The 19619-nt window shown below is 40.0% G+C and overlaps 1 protein-coding gene across 2 annotated transcripts in view; it reads right to left on the minus strand.

Moving 5' to 3' along the window:
* The window catches only part of DNAJC6 (DnaJ heat shock protein family (Hsp40) member C6), a 178916-nt gene that overhangs the window by 153671 nt on the left and 5626 nt on the right, over positions 1 to 19619 (minus strand). The window contains exon 1 of one of the 2 annotated variants that reach the window (XM_005204449.5): positions 15510 to 16402. The exons of the other annotated variant lie outside the window; for it this stretch is intronic. Coding sequence (XP_005204506.1) covers positions 15510 to 15531 — 22 coding nt within the window. The 5' untranslated portion in view covers positions 15532 to 16402. Of the gene's footprint in view, positions 1 to 15509; positions 16403 to 19619 lie in introns of those variants that run through there. 2 annotated transcript variants of the gene reach the window in all.

The raw sequence follows: 19619 nt of genomic DNA on the forward strand, positions 1-19619 counted from the left end.
GGACCCTAAAGTAAGTTAGCAACACATTCTAAGAACTAAATCATCCAAAGTATATTCTCTGGAAAAAGAAATAAAGGGAATCCAAATTAGAAAAGTAGTAAAACTGTCACTGTTTGCACATGATATGATACTATACATAGAAAATCCTACCAGAAAAGAAGCTACTAGAGAAGTACTAAAGATCATCAACAAATTCAGTAAAGTTGAAGGATACAAAATAAATACACAAAAATCTGCTGCACTTTTACACACTAACAGTGAAAGATCAGAAAGAGATGTTAAAAAAACAATCCCATTTTCAGTTCAGTTCAGTTCAGTCGCTCAGTCGTGTCCCACTCTTTGTGACCACATGGACTACAGCACGCCAGGCATCCTTGTCCATCACCAACTCCCAAAGTTTGCTCAAACTCATGTATATTGAGTCAGTGATGCCACGCAACCATCTCATCCTCTGTCGTCCCCTTCTTTCACCCTCAATCTTTCCCAGCATCAGGGTTATTCAAATGAGTCAGTTCTTTGCATCAGGTGGCCAAAGTATTGGAGTTTCAGCTTCAACGTCAGTCCTTTCAATGAATATTCAGGACTGACTTCATTTAGGATGGACTGGTTGGATCTCCTTGCAGTCCAAGGGACTCTCAAGAGTCTTCTCCAACACCACAGTTCAAAAACATTAATTCTTCGGCGCTCAGCTTTCTTTACAGTCCAACTCTCACATCCATATGTGACTACGAGAAAAACCATAGCCTTGACTAGATGGACCTTTGTTGACAATGTCTCTGCTTTTTAATAGCATCTAGGTTGGTTATAACTCTTCTTCAAGGAGCAAGCATCTTTTAATTTCATGGCTGCAATCACCATCTGCAGTGATTTTGGAGCCCCCAAAAATAAATTCTCTCACTGTTCACATTGTTTCCCCAACTATTTGCCATGAAGTGATGGGACCAGATGACATGATCTTCATTTTTTGAATGTTGAGTTTTAAGCCAGCTTTTTCACTCTCCTCTTTCACTTTCATCAAGAGGCTCTTCAGTTCCTCTTCACTTTCTGCCATAAAGGTGATGTCATCTGCATTATCTGAGGTTATTTATATTTTTCCCAGAAATCTTGATTCCAGCTTGTGCTTCTTCCAGCCCAGCGTTTCTCATGATGTATTCTGCATACAAGTTAAATAAGCACGGTGAAAATATATAGCCTTGACATACTCCTTTCCCAATATGGAACCAGTCTGTTGTTCCATGTTCAGTTCTAACTGTTGCTTCTTGACCTGCATACAGATTTCTCAGGAGGCAGATCAGGTGGTCTGATATTCCCATCTATTTCAGAATTTTCCACAGTTTATTGTGACCCACACAGTCTAAGGTTTTGGCATAGTCAATAAAGCAGAAGTAGATGTTTTTCTGGATTTCTCTTGCTTTTTTGATGATCCAATAGATGCTGGCAATTTGATCTCTGGTTCCTCTGCCTTCTCTAAATGCAGCCTGAACATCTGGAAGTTCACGGTTCATGCGGTTCACATACTGTTGAAGCCTGGCTTGGAGAATTTTAGCATTACTTTGCTAGTGTGTGAGATGAGTGCAATTGTGTGGTAGTTTGAGCATTCTTTGGCATTGCCTTTTTTTGGGGATTGGAAGGAAAACCAACCTTTCCAGTCCTGTGGCCACTGTTGAGTTTTCCAAATTTGCTGGCATATTGAGTGCAGCACTTTCACAGCATCATCTTTTAGGATTTGAAATAGCTCAAGTAGAATTAGCTCAAGTAGCTAATTAGAATTTAGCTCAAGTAGAATTTAGCTCAAGTAGAATTCCATCACCTCCACTAGCTTTGTTCATAATGATGCTTCCTAAAGCCCACTTGACTTCACATTCTAGGATGTCTGGCTCTAGGTGAGTCATCACACCATTGTGATTATCAGGGTTGTAAAAGATCTTTTTTGTATAGTTCTTCTGTGTATTCTTGCCACCTTTTCTAAATATCTCTGCTTCTGTTCGGTCCATACCATTTCTGTCCTTTATTGAGTCCATCTTTGCATGAAAATTTCCCTCGGTATCTCTAATTTTCTTGAAAAGATCTCTAGTCTTTCCCATTCTATTGTTTTCCTCTATTTCTTTGCATTGATCACTTAGGAAAGTTTTCTTATCTCTCCTTGCCATTCTTTGGAATGCTGCATATATCTTTCCTTTTCTCCTTTGTCTTTTGCTTCTCTTCTTTTCATAGCTGTTTGTAAGACCTCTTCAGACAATCATTTTGCCTTTTTGCATTTCTTTTTCTTGGGGATGGTCTTGATCACTGCCTCCTGTATAATGACACAAATCTCTGTCGATAGTTCATCAGGCTCTCTGTCTATCAGATCTAATCCCTTGAATCTATTTCTCACTCCCACTGTATAATCGTAAGGGATTTGATTTAGGTCATACCTGAATAGTCTAGTTGTTTTCCCTACTTTCTTCAATTGAAGTCTGAATTCGGCAATAAGGAGTTCATGATCTGAGCCACAGTCAGCTCCCAGTCTTGTTTTTGCTGACTGTATACAGCTTCTCCTTCTTTGGCTGCAAAGAATATAATCAATCTGATTTCGGTATTGACCATCTGGTGATGTCCATGTGTAGAGTCTTCTCCTATGTTGTTGGAAGAGGGTGTTTGCTATGACCAGTGTGTTCTCTTGGCAAAGCTCTATTAGACTTTGCCCTGCTTCATTCTGTACTCAAAGGCCAAATTTTCCTGTTACTCCCGGTATTTCTTGATTTCCTACTTTTTCACTCCAGTCCCCTATAGTGAAAAGGATATCTTTTTTGGGTGTGAATTCTAGAAGGTCTTGTAGGTCTTCATAGGAACTGTTAAGCTTCTTTAGCAGTATTCATTGGGGCATAGACTTGGATTACTGTGATACTGAATGGTTTACCTTGGAAACAGAGATCATTCTGTCATTTTTGAGATTGCCTCCAAGTACTGCATTTTGGACTCTCTTGTTGACTATGATGGCTACTCCATTTCTTCTAAGGGATTCTTGCTCACAGTAGTCGATATAATGGTCATTTGAGTTAAAACCCATTCCAATCCATTTTATTTCGCTGATTCCTAAATTGTTGATGTTCACTCTTGCCATCTCCTGTCTGACCACTTCCAATTTGCCTTGATTCATGGACCTAACATTCCAGGTTCCTATGGAATATTGTTCTTTACAGCATCAGACTTTACTTCCATCACCAGTCACATCCACAACTAGATGTCGTTTTTGCTTTGGCTCCATCTCTTCATTCTTTCTGGAGTTAGTTCTCCACTGATCTCCAGGAGCATACTGGGCACCTACCAATCTGGGGCGTTCATCTTTCAGTGTCCTATCTTTTTGCCTTTTCTTTCTGTTCATGGGGTTCTCAAGGCAAGGATGCTGAAGTGGTTTGCCATTCCCTTCTCCAGTGGACCACGTTTTGTCAGAACTCTCCACCATGGCCCGTCTGTCTTGGGCAACCCTACACAGCATGGCTCATAGTTTCATTGAGTTAGACAAGGACCATGTGACAATCCCATTTACCATCACATTAAAAAGAATAAAATACCTAGGAATAAACTTACCTAAGGAGGCAAAAGACCTGAACTACAAAAACTATAAGATGCTGATAAAAGAAAGCAAAGGTGACACAAACAGATGGGAAGATATACCATGTTCTTGGATTTGAAGAACTGATATTGTTAAAATGACTATACCATCCAAAACAATCTACAGATTCAATGCAAAATGGCATTTTTCACAGAACTAAAACAAAAAAAATCTTTAAATTTCTATGGAGACACAAAAGACCCTGAAGAGCCAAAGCAAATTTGAAAAAAGAAAAATGGAGCTGGAGGAATCAGGCTCCCTGATTTTAGGCTATGTGCTGCGATGCATGGGGTCGCAAAGAGTCGGTCACGACTGAGCGACTGATCTGATCTGATCTGATAAAGATACAATCATCAAAAAGTAGGATACTGGCACAAAAACAGACATTTAAATCCACAGAACATGATAGAAAGCCCAGAAATAAACGCACACACTTATCGTGAATTAATCTATGAAAGAGGAGGCAAGACTATACAATAGAGAAAAGACAGTCTCTTCAACAAGTGGTACCGGGAAAACTGGACATTTACATGTGAAAAAAAAATGAAATTAGAACATTCTTTAAGGGATGTTATGTATATCACACATAATATCACACATATGTATCACATCATACGATCATATGATGTGACATCATATGTATCATATGTAACATCATATGTATCACACGTAAGGGATGTTATGTGTAACACACACCATACATGTGTGTTAAGTCTCTCAGTTGTATCCAACTTTTTGTGACCCCACAGACTGTAGCCTGCCAGGCTCTTCTCTCCATGGAATTCTCTAGGCAAGAATACTGGAATAGGTTGCCATTTCCTCCTCCAGGGGATCTTCCCCACCCAGGGGTCGAACCCAGGTTGCAGGCAGATTCTTTACTGTCTGAGCTACCAGGGAAGCCCCCTTTAACACCATACACAAAAATAAACTCAAAATGGATTAAAGAATTAAATGTAAGACCAGATACTCAAAGATCTTAGAGGAAAACATAGGCAGAATACTCAACATAAATCTCAGCAATATCTTTTTTAATGTCTCCTAGCAAAATGGACAGAGAAGGCAATGGCACCCCACTCCAGTACTCTTGCCTGGAAAATCCATGGACGGAGAAGCCTGGTAGGCTGCAGTCCATGGGGTCACTAAGAGTCAGACACAACTGAAGCGACTTAGCAGCACCAGCATCAGCAGCAACATAATGGAAATAAATACAAAAATGAACAAATGGGACCTATTAAAGCTCAAAAGTTTTTCACAGCAAAGGAAACCATAAACAAACAAAAGACAACTCAGAGTGGGAAAAAATATTTGTAAACGATGCTACCAACAAGAGATTCACCTCCAAAATTTATAAACAGCTCACGTGGCTCAATATCAAAACAAACAACCCAAACAAAAAATGGGCAGAAGACCTAAAGAGACATTTCTTCAGCCAAGAGGCACATGAAAAGATGCTCAACATCACTAATTATTCAGTTCAGTTCAGTTCAGTTCAGTCACTCAGTCGTGTCTGACTCTTTGCAACCCCATGAATCGCAGCACGCCAGGCCTCCCTGTCCATCACCAACTCCCGGAGTTCACTCAAACTCACGTCCATCGAGTCAGTGATGCCATCCAGCCATCTCATCCTCTGTCGTCCCCTTCTCCTCCTGACCCCAATCCCTCCCAGCATCAGAGTCTTTTCCAATGAGTCAACTCTTCGCATGAGGTGGCCAAAGGACTGGAGTTTCAGCTTTAGCATCATTCCTTCCAAAGAAATCCCAGGGCTGATCTCCTTCAGAATGGAATGGTTGGATCTCCTTGCAGTCTAAGGGACTCTCAAGAGTCTTCTCCAACACCACAGTTCAAAAGCATCAATTCTTCGGCGCTCAGCCTTTTTCACAGTGCAACTCTCACATCCATACATGACCACAGGAAAAACTATAGCCTTGACTAGACAGACCTTTGTTGGCAAAGTAATGTCTCTGCTTTTCAATATGCTATCTAGGTTGGTCATAACTTTCCTTCCAAGGAGTAAGCGTGTTTTAATTTCATGGCTGCAGTCACCATCTGCAGTGATTTTGGAGCCCAGAAAAATAAAGTCTGACACTGTTTCCACTGTTTCCCCGTCTATTGCCCATGAAGTGATGGTACCAGATGCCATGATCTTCGTTTTCTGAATGTTGAGCTTTAAGCCAACTTTTTCACTCTCCACTTTCACTTTCATCAAGAGGCTTTTGAGTTCCTCTTCACTTTCTGCCATAAGGGTGGTGTCATCTGCATATCTGAGGTTATTGAGATTTCTCCCGGCAATCTTGATTCCAGCTTGTGTTTCTTCCAGTCCAGCGTTTCTCATGATGTGCTCTGCATATAAGTTAAATAAGCAGGGTGACAATATACAGCCTTGACGGACTCCTTTTCCTATTTGGAACCAGTCTGTTGTTCCATGTCCAGTTCTAACTGTTGCTTCCTGACCTGCATACAGATTTCTCAAGAGGCAGGTCAGGTGGTCTGATATTCCCATCTCTTTCAGAATTTTCCACAGTTTCTTGTGATCCACACAGTCAAAGGCTTTGGCATAGTCAATAAAGCAGAACTAGATGTTTTTCTGGAACTCTTGCTTTTTCCATGATCCAGCGGATGTTGGCAATTTGATCTCTGGTTCCTCTGCCTTTTCTAAAACCAGCTTGAACATCTGGAAGTTCACGGTTCACGTATTGCTGAAGCCTGGCTTGGAGAATTTTGAGCATTACTTTACTAGCATGTGAGATGAGTGCAATTGTGCAGTAGTTTGAGCATTCTTTGGCATTGCCTTTCTTTGGGATTGGAATGAAAACTGGCCTTTTCCAGTCCTGTGGCCACTGCTGAGTTTTCCAAATTTGCTGGCATATTGAATGCAGCACTTTCACAGCATCATCTTTCAGGATTTGAAATAGCTCAACTGGAATTCCATCACCTCCACTAGCTTTGTTCGTAGTGATGCTATCTAAGGCCCACTTGACTTCACATTCCAGGATGTCTGGCTCTAGATGAGTGATCACATCATTGTGATTATCTGGGTCATGAAGGTCTTTTTTGTACAGTTCTGTGTATTCTTGCCACCTCTTCTTAATATCTTTTGCTTTATTAGGTCCATACCATTTCTGTCTTTTATTGAGCCCATCTCTAATTATTAGGGAAATGCAAATCAAAAGTACAATCAGATATCACCTCACACCAGTCAGAACGGCCATCACCAAAAGTCTACAAACAATAAATGTTGGCGAGCAAGTGGAGAAAAGGGAACCCTTCTACACTGCTGGTGGGAATGTAAGTTGGTACAGCCACTATAGAGAACAGTGTGGAGGTTCCTTAAGAAACTAAAACCAGAACACATGTATGATTCAGCAATCCCACTCCTGGGCATACAGTCAGGGACAAATGTGGTTCAAAAGAATACATGCACCCCAATGTTCTCTGCAGCACTATTCACAATAGCCAAGAACCAGAAGCAACCTGAGTGTCCACAGACAGATGAATGGACAAAGAAGCTGTGGTACGTATATACAATGAAATAGTACTCAGTCATTAAAAAGAATGAAATAATGCCAATTGCAGCAACATGAATGGACCTGGAGATTATTAAATGAAGAAAATCAGATTGAGAGAGACAAATATCATATGATATCACTTATAAGTGGAATAAAAAAAAAAGATACAAATGAACTTATTACAAAACAGAAACAGACTCACAGACTTAAAGAAATTTACGATTATGGGGGAGGGAGCAGGAGTGGGGGTAGGGATAGATTAGGAGTTTGGGACAAACATGTACACACTGTTACATTTAAAATAGAAAACCAACATGGACCGACTGTATAGCACATGGATCTCTGCTCAATACTCTGTAACAACCTAAATGCAAAAAGAATTTTTATAAGAACAGATGCATAATATGTATAACAATCACTCCACTGAACACCTGCAACTAACACAACACTGTTAATCAAATCTACTCCAATATAAAATTTAAAATTTTTAAATAATAAAAGTACAAGAAATAAACAAAGTGCATTCTCTGACCACAGTAAAAGTAAGCTAGAAACAAAGAGCAAGGGACTTGGCTGGCAGTCCAGTGTTTAGGACTCCCTGCTTCCACTGCAGGGGGAGAGTGTTTGATCCCTGCTCAGGAAACTAAGATCCTGCAAGCCATGGGGCCCATCCAAAAACACCAGCTCTTTGCAAAGATTAATACAATTTATAAAATCTTTGTAATATGCATGCAAAAACTGAGAACTACCAGTATAAAAAATACAAAATCAATATCAGGAATAAAAGTAGGGAAAATACCAGGCAACCTACAGGTATTAGAAAGATCATAAGAGGATGTAAAGAAAACCTTATGCCAATAAATTTGAAAGTTCAGGTAAAATGGACAAATTCTTAGAAAAACACTTACTAAAAAAACACCAATACAGTATACTAACGCATATATATGGAATTTAGAAAGATGGTAACAATAACCCTGTGTACGAGACAGCAAAAGAGACACCGATGTATACATCAGTCTTATGGACTCTGTGGGAGAGAGAGAGGGTGGGGAGATTTGGGAGAATGGCATTGAAACATGTATAATATCATGTATGAAACGAGTCGCCAGTCCAGGTTCGATGCACGATACTGGATGCTTGGGGCTGGTGCACTGGGACGACCCAGAGGGAGGGTATGGGGAGGGAGCAGGGAGGAGGGTTCAGGATGGGGAACACAGGTATACCTGTGGCGGATTCATTTCGATATTTGGCAAAACTAATACAATATTGTAAAGTTTAAAAATAAAATTTTAAAAATAAATAAATAAATAAAACATATATACACACACACAAAAAAAACACTAAAAAAACTTCCTAAAACACAAAAAGAAATAAGAAATCTAAATAAATCTATACCTATTACAATAAATGAATCCATATTTTAAAGCTTTCCCACAACAAAATTTCCAGACACAAATGGTTTCCACCAGTGAAGTTTTAAGAGAATAACTCTAAAAAGGAGTCAGAACTCTCACAGAACTCTTCAGGAGAACAGACTGAAGAATTACTTCTTAACTTGTTTTATAAGTTCAGCAAAACCTTCACGTCCAAACCAGGCAAGGACACCACCACAATAGAAAATTACAGGTTAATCTCTCTTGTGAACAAAAACACTCCACCACAAAACATTAGCAAGTGAAATCCAGCAAATATATGCAAAGGATAATATGCCACAACTAAAGTGAGTTTATTAAGTAATGCAAAGTTAGTTTAACACTCAAAATATAAATGTAAAAGTAAAACAAACAAATAAATATAATAAAACAGATTCACAGATACACAGAACAAACTAGCAGTTACCAGTGGGGAGAGGGAAGAAGAGAGGAGGAAGATAGGAGTAGGGGGATTAAGAGGTGCAAACTACTGTGGATAAAATAAATAAGCTCTAAGTATAAGTGTTACATTGTACAGCACTGGGAATATAGCCAACATTTTATAACAACTATAAACAGGTATAATCTATACTCTACAAAAATTTTGAAACACTATGTTATACATCTTTATCATATAATATTGTAAACCAGCTATACTTCAAACTTTAAAAAGATCATTCAAAAAGAAAAAATCAATGTAATTATCATATTAACAGAATAAATATAGAACAGTCATATGATCATCACAAAACAGGGAAACATTTTTATATTTTTTTTTAATTGGAGGATAATTTCTTACAATGTTGTGTTGGTTTCTGCTGTTCAACAATAGGAATCAGTCATCAGTTTATATATATAAAATTTCCCCTCCCTCTGAAGTCTCCCTCCTTCCTCCCATCCCACCCCTCTAGGTCATCATAGAGCACAAGGCTGGGCTCCCCAAAACAGGAAAGCATTTGATAAAACTCAGCACCAAGTCATGATAACAACCTGGCACACTAGGAACAGAAGTTAACTTTCTTAATCTGATATAAAAATGTCTATGTAAGCCCTACATCAAATAATGTATTTAATGGTGAAAGATAGCTTTTTCTCTGAGATTAAGGAACAAGATAAGGATGCTCACCATCACCACTTCTATTAAACATTTTAAGAGAGCATAGCCAGTGCAATAATACTGGCTATTAAAGGGATAAAAAGTATAAGGACTGGAAAGTAAGAAATACAACATCTTTATTCATAGAAAACCTACTATCTACAAAAATCTAAAAACTATTTTATAAATGAATTTAGCAAGGTCACGGAAATAAAGTCAACAAATAAAAATCAACTATATTTTTACATCCTAACAGCAAACAATTACAAAGTGAAATTTTAAAATTCCAGTTACAGTAACACAACTATATATTACCAGTGACATTATTTATAATGCCTATATCTCAGTATTTCTGCCCTTAAAGAGGTCAGTTAATGCTCAGCTCAAACTCATTGTTGTAGACTACTCTAATTTTTTTTAAGAATAAGAAAAGTAAAATTGAATATACGGTATCCAAAAGTTTTAATGTTTGCTGAAATTCTTTTAAATTATTAAAGAGGTAAAAATAAAGTCATTTGTACACTCTAACATGTGTGTGTGTGTGTCAGTCGCTCAATCATGTCTGACTCTTTGCAACCCCATGGACTATAGTCTGCCAGGCTGCTCTGTCCATGGGATTCTCCAGGCAAGAACACTGGAGTGAGTAGCCATTCCCTTTTTCCAGGGTATCCTCCTAACCCAGGGATCAGACGGGGTCTCCTGAATTGCACGCAGATTCTTTACCATCTGAGCCACCAGGGAAGCCCTACACTCTAACATACATACATACAAATATAAAAATATCCTATATTTCCTTGTTTAGCATCTCAAGATAAAATTTAAAGATAAAATAATCTACCTAACACAATTAAACAATAACTATATGTATATATCAACAATAACATAAAAGAGAAGTAAATAACAAAACAATATGGATTTCAATATACAAATACTCAAGCAAGATATAATATTCATACCCATACAGGTACATACACTGAATGAGACGGGTATGTTGTATTGATGTCTCAAACCAATTGGTGCTTTGGGCAAGTGATTTTTCTAAACACAATTAAGTATTAAATAAAATCTTTCCTTGATTTACACAGCATTTTTAATCCCGGAAATTTCAGTGTAAATGTAAAACCAATAAATATGTTCTAGGCTCAGAAAAGTATAAAGAGTTTTTCAACTTACCTCTTCAGCAAAACATCTGAAAATTGCACAGGACCCAGGAATAATTCATCATTAAATGGAACAATCAGGAACATTGCCAGCCATCGAGCAGTTCCAGTTTCTGCCCAGGGAATGCTGCTATAGCCCCTTGCATATTGCTAGTATGTTCTACAGGAAGCACATAACGACCGGAAGCAGTATCATGTGCATTTGAGAACCACTGACATAGTCCAGGCTCTAAACCCAGCTTTATCTCATGCTAGCCATGAAAGCTGAAAAGTCATTCAACCATGTATAGATCACCCCAACCAACATACATCATTTGCCTAACCTACACAGTCCCAAGCAGCAAGGACAAAAATCTTGAAAGAATTGAGTTTTCTCTAAAAGTATCACTTTTTCTAAAAATAGTCATGGTTGTTAAAACACACACACACACACACACACACACACACAAACATTACGGGGGGTTCCCTGGTAGCTCAGCTGGTAAAGAATCCACCTGCAGTGCAGGAGATCCTGGTTCGATTACTGGGTCAGGAAGTTCCCCTGGAAAAGAGACAGGCTACCCACTCCAATATTCTTGGGCTTTCCTGGTGGCTCAGATGGTAAAGAATCTGCCTACAATGTGGGAGACCTGGGTTCAGTCCCTGGGTTGGGAAGATCCCCTGGAGGAGGGCATGGCAACCCACTCCAGTATTCTTGCCTGGAGAATCCCTATGGACAGAGAAGCCTGGCAGGCTACCTTCTATGGGGTCACAAAGAGTCGGATATGACTGAGTGACTAAGCACAGCACTGATTTCATTTTGAACTGCTGATTGGGGAATGTACACCATAGTCTTTTAAATATTTAGGGTTTAGAAGTCTGGATCTGACAATATTCAAACTCCCAATCAGATTCTGTAATAACTTTCAGTAAAAAATCAAACTCTGTCAGGAAAGAGTGTGCTCTAATCCTAGTCTTACCGTGTTACAATGTCACGCATAATTTTATTTGCTCACAAAATGTCATGCTTGTTATTTTGAAATAAAACATAGAAAAAAAAATGAAAAAAGAACTACTTACCCTAAACTGTTGTAGGAAAAAAAATGTTTCCACTCAAATTTTCAAACTCTGCACTATTCTTTTTTATTTCTGTTTCTAAAATCTTGTTGTACAAAATACTCAGAGAACTTAAAAGGAAAATTTGTAGCTGAACTTAAGAGTTAAAATGCCTATTTTCCAAATAAACACAGTCTAGAAAATTATGCAAAAGCCAGCATTTTCTACAGTTCACATTTCCCTTTTTATAATAAGTAAATTAATCCAGCAATAAATAATGCTAAAAATTTTATTAAAAATTCTATTTTCCCATGCTACTTACTCTCAAGCCCTTGCACACCATGTGAATGATTCTGAAGATAAAATGAAGATAAAAGGTCTGCCACTTACTAGCTATGTGTCCCTGCACAAATTCTTAATTCAGTTCTTTACACATAAAATACCTCCAGCCTTGCAGTGTTGTGACAATGTGTAAAGCACCTTGCAGAGAGCTTTTCACATATTACTTGTTCATTAAATAGGAGCTATGGTTGTTATTATTATAATTAGCTGTCATGTTTGCCAATACCTAGTCATTAACTCATTCAACTATTTTCTTCTGAGTTGCCCCATACAAAGTTTTTTCCTGGCTTGCAGAGCATTTTGAGATGTTGGGTAAATGCTATACAATGCTGTTTGTGTTTAAAAGTCTCATCAGACTGTCTTAAGATGTACTTGAAAGAGGAAAAAGAAAGGCATTTATTAAACCACAGCTCAACATTTAGAGAACACTAGTCACGTGATGGCAGCTTATAAAAATTCTGTTTCTGCCTACCAACATTCTGATGATTTATTTGTCCCTGTCAGTTTCTTGAGATTTTACCTGGTTCTTGTTTTCAATCTTTTCAAGGAGAGCTAACTTCCAAACAAAGCACAACATTTTGATGGTTTTCCTGTGGTACTTTTCAGCACAAAGACTAATTTTTAGATATTTATGTTTCATATTTAGGTCACCAACTGGCACTTTGGAATCTACAAATAGCTCTCGTGGTCTGGTTACCATGGTCACAGTTTCTCTTTAACATGCTCACACACTCCATCTCACATCTCACATTTAACTGGTCCTGTCAACACACACCCATCTCCCAGCCCTGAAAGGATTCTTTGATCTCTAAGAAGTTAGCTTGTGAGGGACTTAGTGGAAACAGAATGATTCATAACCTATTTGGGATCTCAAACCCCTTCAAAATTTTGAGGAAAAACTACTGACATTCTCATCATACACAAACAAAAGTGGACATGCATATAAAACCACATTTCACAGACTTCGTGACAAACTAGGAAGCTATGATTGATTTCAGTGTTTCTCAAACTCTTTTGAGTAAGATTTGCAATAAGAAACAGATCTGACATTAATACAGCCCATATCTACATAAACATAAATACCTAAAACAGAAGTTACAGGAAACAATTATTTACACTTAGCATACACAATGGTTTCTGATATTTTCTATCCTATTACATTTTTCTACAAGGTTGCTTGAGATTCACTAAATTGCTTTCTTATGACCCACAACCTGAAGAACAGTGCTCTGGTCTAACATCACTCCATTTTCGATATAAGAAAATAGATCCAAAAGGTTTTGTGCTAGGTCACTAATGAGTTAAGTGACAAAACAAGCAAGAACCTAACCATTCTCACTTCCAACCAAGGCTTTTTCCAAAATAAAGTGGAACAAAATTCTAAATACCGTTGAAGTTTAAAGCATCCCGATACACTTGAGAAACTGAGAGTGTTTCCTTTCCAAATGATGGTAAATATTAACCTAACCTGAGCCTCCAGCTCAGTCTTAATTTTTTCTAAACCATGCCTCTGGCCTAGCATGACAGGGCATATAAGCACATTTTTTTTCTTTCCAGAAACCTTTCTCCAGCTACTGAAAACAACACATGAAAGGCCACCATTCTCCTGAGTTCATTTAAAATATTTTAAACAAACACACACATGTTTTATTTGTCCATGAGAGCCTGGCTTACAAATAGCAGTGGGCAGGTCCTCTTTGATTTACCAGGGACATGCAAATCTCCCCTCTCAGGCTGTTTAGTTAAAATTTAAACATCAAAACCAGAGATCGATATGTGGACATGAATGATCCAGAGCCTATTAGACCTAAATCTACAAACACCAGCTACCCCGGCTCCTTTTAAAGCCTCAATAAGACAAAGTGAGATGGTTTAAGAGCCTTCCTTACAAACAGTGTGATAGATTAAAATACCAGCCCCCCTACCTGCATCAGGCTGTGTGTTTTTGATTTGTTCGGTTGGTAGGTTTTTGTTTATTTTTAATATGGAACAAACATCACTGTCCATTACAAGTAAGACTGCACGCCAGAAAGTGTTGCCGAGAACTGGGCTGAAGAAGGCCAAGCAAGCAGTCCTGCGCACGGTAGAGTCAGGAGGATTGGGGCCTGTGCGGGTCTCACTGATCACGCAAACAACTCATCTCGGGCGTTGGGGAGGGTCGGTGGTTTCGAGTAACCCGCCCGGAGTTGCGTGCCGCGCATCAGCTGGGCATCCAAGCCCTGTGCCCAGAGGCAAAGTGCTGCGGTGTACTTAAAGCACTCGCTCTTGGAGGAGAGAGTGGAGTGCAAATTGCTGCGCAGAGGTTTGGGGTGAGATCAGCGAACGCCTGCTGCGGGCGGAGGGCGGTGGGGGGCGCCGCGATGCAGCAGGCAAACCCTAAAATTAGCGCTGGGGAGGCTGGGGCTGGCCCAGGTGGCGCGATGATGGCGCGGCGGCTGTCCTGGAGCTTTACCCGGGAGCCTTGCTGCCTGCATACCCTGCACCTTCCTCCTGCACCCAACCGGGAGCAGCACCTACGCAGCACCAAGGACGGGCTTCCTTCCTGGGAACAGGATTGGGGTACGCCCTGTAGCCTCCCGAGCCTTGAGTTCTAGAGCTCCTCCCCCGTTTGCGGATGAAAATGTAAGGAGCCTCGGAATTCAAAACCTCAGTATGCTCCAGAATCGTTGTTGAGCTTAATATTTGTCTGGCTCACTTTAGAGACCCCGGTCCTTTCCTGAATTTTCCTTTAAATCCGTTCTGTCTTCCCCCATGCCTCAACAGAATTGGGGGATGTAGGGGGAAGGTGCTGGGGGAGGGCCCAGGGATCTAGGGACAGAGGCTAGGGTTGGGGTGGGGGGAGAGTTTGCATCTGAAAATCTCTCTGCAAGATAAACACTTCTGAAGGTCAGTGACAGCTCCCCGTTGGATCCTCCTGAAAAGGTGAATCTTCATTAAAGGATTCTTGGCCCACATTTTTCTTGAGAACCCAGACTGTAAAAAGTCTTCAGTATTTCAGATATTGCAATTCCAATAATGTATTGAAGACCTATATATTAAGTACTGTGAACACTCTTGAAATAAAAGCAAGCTATTATAAGGAAATTTGTGAAATGTAAATATGTGTTTCTCAGCCAGGATTAAATGAAGAATGCAAAAATGTTGTTATATTTAGTAGCACAAAAATGGATAACTGAATGACACAGTATTTGGAAACCAGAAACCAGTTAATTTTAAAAGTCATGTTTATTATATAACTAGACTTTTTAAATAATATATGCACACTACTTTTAAACCAGCCATTTAATATACACTCAGCATGTCCATGGAGTGACCTCTTAACCCTAGCATCTTTTAGCCTTCCCTCTGCAGTCAGCCTCTTACCTTTATTTTCAGAATCTTTCATTCTCTCCCTCCTGCCTCTGCTGCAAAGGAGCAGGAAAGTCCGGCTGATTCTGCAACTCTGACTTTAGATCTGTCATTCAGACAGTCAGCAGTCTCGGGGACAAAGTCCCCCAACGGAGGAGCACCAGGGCTCTGATAATTGCATGCAAGTCAGTGTGTTGGGTTATAATTTTGCTTATACTGAAGCGGAAAGGATGGAGATGAAGGCAGACGTAAACACAAATTCCAAAACATGGCATGGAACTGGATCTGGAGCCTAGGCTTGCCATTCCTTGCAGTAGGTTAGGGCACTGTTTAGTGCCTCCTTCTCTCCAGAGAGATTTGATTCAAATTGAAAGGGGAATGTGTGTGCCATGCAGCAAGCTTATCCTCAAATGGAGACCTTCATTTTGGAGGTGGATTAAGAGCCCTGTGCCATTTCTTCTTACATATTCTTTCATTCAGCAAACATTTCTTTTACCTTTCTGTGGACCAGGCTCTGTGCCAAGTACTGGGGATAAAACAGTAACAGAACCAGCCCCAGTCTTCAGGCCACTCACCAGCTGTTACAATGCAGCATACAGTGCCATACAATGACCTATATCTGCTGTATGGACCTAGATTATTGAACCCATTTCACCCAGGCGTAAGTTGGTACTCAAGGCTTTAAAGCCACTGGATGGCTGAGACAGAAATGATCTGTGGAAAGCCAGACCCAAGACCCCTCTGTTAGATAGCCAGGAATACTCAAGCAAACCTTTCAATCATCCAGTTCCAGCTTACTTTCAATCATTACATAGCTCCAATTCATCCCTTCATTCATTCACTCAACAAATGGTTATCAGTGCCAGGCACAACTCCACCTGCTAGTGACTCAGGAGTGCAGGAAAACAGACCAAGTACCTGCTCTCCTGGCTGTCACATTTGGGTGGGAGGCTTCAGACAGGTCATAAACAAATAAATACAAACATATAATTAATGGCAGTGAATGCTGTGAATAAAACTGAAGCATGATAATAAGGTAAAAGAGGTGCTTTTTAGATAGCGTGGCCAGGGGAGGTGCCACTTAGCATACTTTTGTGGGAAATGGATCAGAGTTAACACAGTCCCTTCCAAAAGTCTTCACTCAGAAATTGTTTTAAAAGTTCTGAACTCTCACAACCTCCTTAGCTCCAAGTGCACTCACTAATGGGCAGTATTTATTCCCCATTATACAGATTGGTAAACTGATATTCAGAAAGATTAACTGACCCAATCCAGGCCCTCACTAAGTTGGAAGAACAACAAAAAGAAAGACACCCTTTGCCATACAGCAGAAACTAACACATCTTTGTATATCAACTATAGTCCAATAAAAAATTATTAAAAAAAATAAACCAACCCATTGCTTTCATCCCCAGTACAATACTGACATGGAAGTTTTGCTGGAGGGAGGAGAGGTAAGAAGGTGAAGGCCTATCTCTACCACTATTACCTGAGTTGTGTAGGGCAGGTGATTTAACCTCTCTGTCATCAGTTTACTCATCTGTAAAGTGGGGCTAATCATTCCAGCCCTGTGTATATTCCAGGCTGTTCAGGAGATCAAAAGAGAGAATAGACATGCCACTTTGTAAACCAAGTTCTATATAAATATAAAGTATAATTATCAACATACTTGGGCACATTAAGAGAACTAATTACTAGTATTTACCTGCTCATTACTGCAGCCCAAGTTAAACACAGCTATGGAGCAAAAGCTTGTCATGGCCACTAGGGGTCCTGGAGTTGACTGCTGCTGCTACTGCTGCTGCTAAGTCCCTTCAGTCGTGTCCGACTCTGTGTGACCCCATAGATGGCAGCCCACCAGGCTCACCCATCCCTGGGATTCTCCAGGCAAGAATTCTGGAGTGGGTTGCCATTTCCTTCTCCAATGCATGAAAGTGAAAGTGAAGTCACTCAGTCGTGTCTGACCCTCAGCGACCCCATGGACTGCAGCCTACCAGGCTCCTCCGTCCATGGGATTTTTCAGGCAACAGTACTGGAGTGGGGTGCCATTGCCTTCTCCGAGAGTTGACTGCTAGCCGCCACAATTTAAAGACTCCTCCAAAGTGTGGGGTAATTTTATTTTTTTTTCCATCCTTCCTTGACAGCGCATAATAACTTTATGCTCATCTTTGAAAAAAAGGCCAATGAGAAAAATCTGCCTTCACTGGAATTCCTCACTGCCCACCAAATGGGCCAGGCTGGCCCATAAATCACCTCAAAGAAACAGGCATCTCCATCTCCAAAGACCAAGGCCAGGGCAGCCAAAAAGTGCCCAGTTCAGAGCTCCTTTAGGGGCAGATAGGGTGAAGAAGGAGGTGCTAAGAGCCACCATCCAGGTACTCTTTCATCCAATAATATTCATTATGCCAGACACTGCTCTGAACACAAAGAATAACACAGTGTTGAACAGAACATTCTGTTCTTAAAGAGCCTGTGGTCTCAGAACAAGAGCTTTCCACAAGGCTTGCTGATTTACTCCATTAGGCCAAGGCTTGGGTTTGAATAGGACAGCAGAAGAGGCCGGGTCCAAACACAAGCTCTACCATTTCCTGGCTCCTGAGGTAGCTGGGATACGTTCCTGCGCCTCTCTCAGTCTCTATTGCCTGATCTGTAAGATGCAGACAATAAGGCACCTACTTCCTAGGGCAGGATGAGGCTCAAGTGTGCCTCTTTCTTCCATTTCCTTCCTTTTATTTTTATTATTATTTTTTTTTTTTAAGAAAAACGCTGTTATCAGTTCGGACGTAGGCAGCAACCCAGGACTGGGGGGTTGAGACCCTCCTCCTCTCAAGGGAGCACAAAAAAAAAAAGAAAAAAGAAAAAAAAAAAGCCCCTCCCCTACAGAACCCACAACGAGAATCCTCAGCCTCGTAAAATGCAAAAATGTCTAAGAATATTTATATATGTACCATTTTTTATAAATAAAGCTGGTCACTCAAGTAAGTCAGTGCATGTCAAGTACACAGCACAAAACTATGACGCATAAAGGGAGGGCTCCATAAATGCTGTTAAGACTAGTATTATCACCTACTGATCTGGATCAAGCATACCCCTCAGCACCTCAGTTTCCTCTTAAAATGAAGAAAATAATAAACAGCTAATATGGCTATTGTGAGAGTTACATATCAGGAAAACTATATAGCCCTGGCATACAGGATCAGCTCAAGCCCTGCCAGGCTCACTTCAGGCCCCTTTTAATCAAGCAGGTTTTCCAAGAAAAAAAAAAACTAAAGCTGGGAGGATTGAGGAAGAGGGAGAGGGGCTGGGATTCATATTAACAAGGAAACAATTTTCTTCCCAAGAGTGTGGTCTTTTCTAGGGTTACATGCATTTTACTCAACACTGTATTTTGAAAAGTTTCAAAATACAAAAAGTTGAAAGAATTGCATGGCAAACATTTTCAAGTATATTTACTAAATTTGCTTTATCACATATATGCTTATCTTTCTATTCATCCTTACTTGATTTTTTAAATTAAGTCAAAAGAGATCTGGTCTTCTTCAGATAAAACAAGTCTTTATTTTCCCTCATGATACAGATTTTACAGAAGCATTAGACTGTTTGATTCTGTGGCCATTCTAAGCAGTGTTTGGTAATTCTCAGAAGTCTTATCTGGCCTGCAGTAAACAAGGATGTGGCCACATCAAGGCCACACACAGTTGAGGAACAAGGATGAACTCAAGTCTTGGAGCTTTCCAGAACAAGGCAGTGTCTCTGGCAGATCCTACGCTCCTATTAAACTGGTACCAACAACCATTAATGGAAATGACGCTCCATCTCAATAACCAAGTTTAGGGAAAGCGTCAGGCAGGCTCCACTGGCCACAAGTCCCTTCACAGCTCTGCCCAGTCCTTGTCTTCTCAGATGCCACTTCTGAGTCATTAGACTGGTGAGTCATCCCCAGGGAGGGAGGCCATCTTGAGAGCAAAACCAAAAAGAATTTTCAAGAACAATGAGTGACACCCTGAATTGAAAGAGAATAAGGCTTTTCATTGTCCTAGCAAAATAACAATGAAAAAAAAAAACAAACATGCTGCTGTTAACACTGTGGGTTCAACTGCCCAGCTGTAAATTGTACTGAGAAGA

Source organism: Bos taurus, chromosome 3 (genome assembly GCF_002263795.3).
Source record: "Bos taurus isolate L1 Dominette 01449 registration number 42190680 breed Hereford chromosome 3, ARS-UCD2.0, whole genome shotgun sequence".
Lineage (NCBI taxonomy): Eukaryota > Metazoa > Chordata > Mammalia > Artiodactyla > Bovidae > Bos > Bos taurus.